The sequence below is a fragment of the Osmerus eperlanus genome, chromosome 17 (assembly GCF_963692335.1).
Source record: "Osmerus eperlanus chromosome 17, fOsmEpe2.1, whole genome shotgun sequence".
Classification (NCBI taxonomy): Eukaryota; Metazoa; Chordata; class Actinopteri; order Osmeriformes; family Osmeridae; genus Osmerus; species Osmerus eperlanus.
The window spans coordinates 5027217-5031557 of record NC_085034.1 but is presented as its reverse complement, the minus strand read 5'-3'; the positions used below and the strand labels follow the sequence as shown (position 1 = coordinate 5031557).

At 45.2% G+C, this 4341-nt stretch overlaps 1 protein-coding gene across 6 annotated transcripts in view; it reads left to right on the top strand.

Moving 5' to 3' along the window:
* The first annotated feature begins 2240 nt into the window (after window positions 1-2240).
* Window positions 2241-4341, top strand: part of magi2a (membrane associated guanylate kinase, WW and PDZ domain containing 2a) — a 54978-nt gene continuing 52877 nt past the window's right edge. For all 6 annotated transcript variants that reach the window (XM_062483696.1, XM_062483695.1, XM_062483694.1 and 3 more), the window contains exon 1: window positions 2241-2277. In XM_062483696.1, coding sequence (XP_062339680.1) covers window positions 2256-2277 — 22 coding nt within the window. In that variant the 5' untranslated portion in view covers window positions 2241-2255. The remainder of the gene's footprint in view (window positions 2278-4341) is intronic.

The following is a 4341-nucleotide window of genomic DNA, read 5'->3' as shown; positions in this document are numbered from 1 at the left end:
AAACCATTATTTACTCCAACATAGCGAGTCAGTTAGTATGTTTCCAAGAACACATTTTTTGCCCTGAGCGAGAAACAGCAAGCTGGAAGGGAGACAAAAAAAAACATGAAAAATGCATGCAATGTTTCTTAATGATTTATGATTTTCATATTAACGGTTTGAATATCACTTTGAGAACTGTTGGTCTGAGTTTAAGGTTTGTTGTCAGGAAGGCTTCCCCGTAAGATACTTAGTTGTTTTACTGTTCCATGGTGCTGTTGAGAAAATCAAAATTCTACAATGCTGAAGAATATAATTATTATGTATCTATTGTGAAGAGTTTCACACATGAAGATGAAGGATATTGATCCACTAAGGATTCAAACTCTTTTCAATGGCCTTTTTTACTTTAACACCACTGTACATCTTGGGCTAGACTGGGACCTTCCAGAGGGAGATGTCTGGGGCGATCCTCTCCACACTTCTGTCGCTCCATAATTGCTGTTCTTGGGAGGACAGAGACAGTCGAGGGCATGGAGGAGACTATCTCTCGTTCTCTGTCTTTAATCACACTCTCTTTTCATCTCCCTTTATCTCTTTCTCTCTCTCACTATTTCTCTTTACTCTGACTGTCTCTGTGGCTTTCTCTCTCTCTTCTCTCTCTCCATATCTCGCTCTTTCTGTAGCCCTCTATAGCTATTTGTTCCTTCCGTCTGTTTGCCTTGTGGCAACTGTATGTGCCCTGCAACACTTTCCTTCCAATTGGAACAGCCATTAAATCAACAGCAGGGAACTGCGTGTAAAAAAAAAAACACCACGTTCTACCTGCATATCACTTCCTGTTAGCTTTCATGGAAGATGTTCCAGCTCCTAAATTGTGACTCAACAGTATCCACATCCCTAAGGTGTCCTCCTGCAGTCCACACACACACACACACATTATGATCAATTCTTCTCACACAAAGACACACAACTTCATAGAGTAAAGCCACGTGCAGACAGACACACAGCGGGAGGTGGTGCAGAGCTGCTGCTGTAGCTTAACCTCTGGACTTCCAGGGCTGAGAGGCCTCTCTGTGTAATGATCACCGCCATGCGGAGAGTTGATTATTCTAGCCCCTGACCCACACAGCTGCTGGGTCAAATCCCAGCTTGGACTCAAGTGCCTCTCTCCAGAAGAATTGGCACAATTGCCTCTTGACACTCAGGTTATTGTCAGTAAAATGAAGTCGGACGAAAAACTGAACTGGATAGTGAGTCTTGAGATGAAGCCTAATGGGGTCACCGCAGTATATGTGAACCTGTTGTCTGGTAGGATTGCTGTCCTAAGCCTTTGGGCAAACCTGTTGTGATAGGGCGTTATAAATGAATAAGAGCCAGTGAGCCATCCTGACAAACAGATTGTGTCATTGGGTGGTAATGTGTTCTGGCCTGGACAGCCCAGCTGAGGGATTAGGCTGACACAGCAGCACACATTCACATCCCAGATCATTCCTCTCACACACACAATCTCTCACAGACACACACACACACACAAACGCACTTACACATGTGCGTCAGGGCAGCCCATCCGCCCCATCACACACGCAGCCTGAAACACACACCCACGAGGTCGCACATCCAAACAGATGACATCAGCCTCTCTCTTTAATCTGTGTGTGTGACTCTCCCCCTCCGTTCCTCTTTCCCTTTACCTGTGTGTGTGTGTGTGTGTGTGTGTGTGTGTGTGTGTGTGTGTGTGTGTGTGTGTGTGTGTGTGTGTGTGTGTGTGTGTGTGTGTGTGTGTGTGTGTGTGTGTGTGTGTGTGTGTGTGTGTGTGTGTGTGTGTGAGAGAGAGAGAGAGGGGGAGTCCATGGAGGACAAGCTCAGTTCAGTCAGAGGCACAGGGAAGCAGCTGTGTTGAAACAGGCATGTTGTGCTTCCTGTTCTGTTTGGATCTGTGCAGATTAAAGACTGTGGTCAGAGAGGATGACTGCCTTTGTGCTGTAGAACCAGATCTCCTGTCAAGAGTCCCCAGGAAGCCGAATCATTCTGCCTTTCTTTTTCTGCTGCCCCCACCATATCAGGAGAAAGCACTTTGATCCTACCTTGAGGTCCACACCCCACCCAGGGACCAAAGACGATTGGTTTTCAGCGGCACAAAGGAAAAAAAGAGGATGTCTGAAAGATAAAAGAAGTTGTCCCATTGACACGCCGCAAGGAAGGAAGGAGGGAAGGAAGGAGGGAGGAGAAAAGGTGTTCTGAGCACTCGCTTGTCCCACAAGGACACAAACAACATGATGAAGTCTCTCTTTAGGGGTAGGTGCCTTTGAGTGTGAAAGTACATTTGTCCTAGCTTGTGTTTCATGTTGTATATTTAGCCTGTTTCAGTATTTGAATCTGGTTTAAACCCAGTGTTTGCTCTTGAAAGTTTCGGTCTGTAGCGTTCAGGCGGCTTGTTTTTTGACAGGAAACGTTGTCCCCGCTTACTGAAAGGGATTGCTGGGTATTTCTTTAGAAGTCAAATGATGATGGTCCAGCCAATCAATACATAGCACTGCAAGGATGAGCTTTATGACAAACCAATCAGTCACTGTCAACACCTCTAAGCAGCTTAATCACTCACCCCTCTGTTTGACTGACTCAAGTGAGTGAGTACCACAGATGCCCCTACACAATCATAGTGACATCATCATTTAGGACTAGAGTACTCTCTGCACTCCAGACTCTCTCAAGCATCTTAATATACTGGGCAAACAGTAATCACGTTTGGTATAAATGGGAATTGAGCTAATTCCCCACATCACACAGGCACGGTGCAGTGTTAAAGTAACAACATTAATGCAGATGCTGCAGTAGCTAGCAGCTAAGTAGGTGCATCGATACTGGGAAGTGAATGAGACTAGGAGAGTATGACTAAGCTGTAGTTCAGTATGAAGACTCTTCTGTGTTGAAGTAGCCCATTACAAACAGCCTGGGGCCCTGCCCAGGAGTGCTCCTCTGTCCACATTGCATGCTGCTTGAGCACCTGTAGATAAGGCCAGTCACCCTGCTCTAACCTCCACAACAGCTGAGCCATCGGTTCTTGTTTCCTTTCTTCCCTCCTCCAGCCTCCCTCCTCTCCCCTCCCCATGGCCGTGTGTCCCACTTAGACCTCTCCGTAAATAGTCTCCTGTGCTTGGAAAAAGAAATTGAATTAAAAAAAGGAACCCAAGGTATGTTCATGTCCAAGGACCTGCTTTGTACGTTAAGCTCATAAGTACAGCAATGTATGTTGCTATTCAAGCAAAGCCAGTGACAAGTGAGGGGTCAGTGAAGTGTCTCCTTTATGTACATTTACATTTATTCATTTAGCAGATGCTTTTATCCAAAGCGACCTCTACAAGAGAGATTTACAAAAGTGCATACGTCAATGATATGATCATAAACAATGAGATAGCCCCAAAAACATTGTGGGAAGCCAAAACATGAAGGTAGTGTAGAAATGGCTGAAAGTTGTGCCGTGTTTTTGACGACCTCCTGTTTTTCCCAATCCTCAGTAGTCCTCCAGCTTGTGAATGTATGTGTCTCTTTCTGACATGCCGGTCCGAGGCCTGAGTCATCTGTGATTGTACCCTGCTGATGGTTAAGAGAATGATTTTACTGTGTGATGCTGTTTACCTGGCAGGTCGTTACATCTTGCCCTTTGTCTGGAGAATGCTTGTTCTCTGTCTCTATCTCTCTCTCTCATTCTCTCTCTCTCGTTTGTTGTTTCTTTGTGTTTTGCCCTTTTGGACATGGTGACGTTCGTTATGGTGTGTTGCCATGTGTAAATTCCAGCTTCCAATAACCTTAAGTGATCACGATAGATGTATTAAAACTCAAACGCTCTCTCTCTGTCTCTTTCTACGTCTCTCTCTCTCTCTGCTTCTTTCTCTCACTTTCTGTGCTGTTGTTCTGGGGAGGCTATCCGTCAATACCTTCTGTCTCGTCATTGGCTGGCTTTCTAGACAGCCAGTCCAGGGGACCAATCCAATAATGGAATTCTGGGAAGGGTAGCAGGTGTCAGGGCTGGTCAATACTCAACTCCTCCAGTCAGTTCCCCCATGGATAGGCATAGTAGAGACACATGCAACCTGTCACATTGGACTCGACTGAGACAGGCCTGTCCCAGGCAGGAAAAAAAACTTGCAAGATAAAGTACCAGAGCCATACACTGGAGCTGTTGAAATATAGATCATCCGTATCATCTTTCCAATGAAAACACAACTCCCCAATTCTCTCAACTCAATAGAGCTTCTAACAGATTAACGGATGCCTAATCAATACTCATTTGAGACTTGACAGCAGTAGTTAACAGTTAGAGAGTTTACAAAGCTTTTGTGAAAACTGGCAGTGAACATA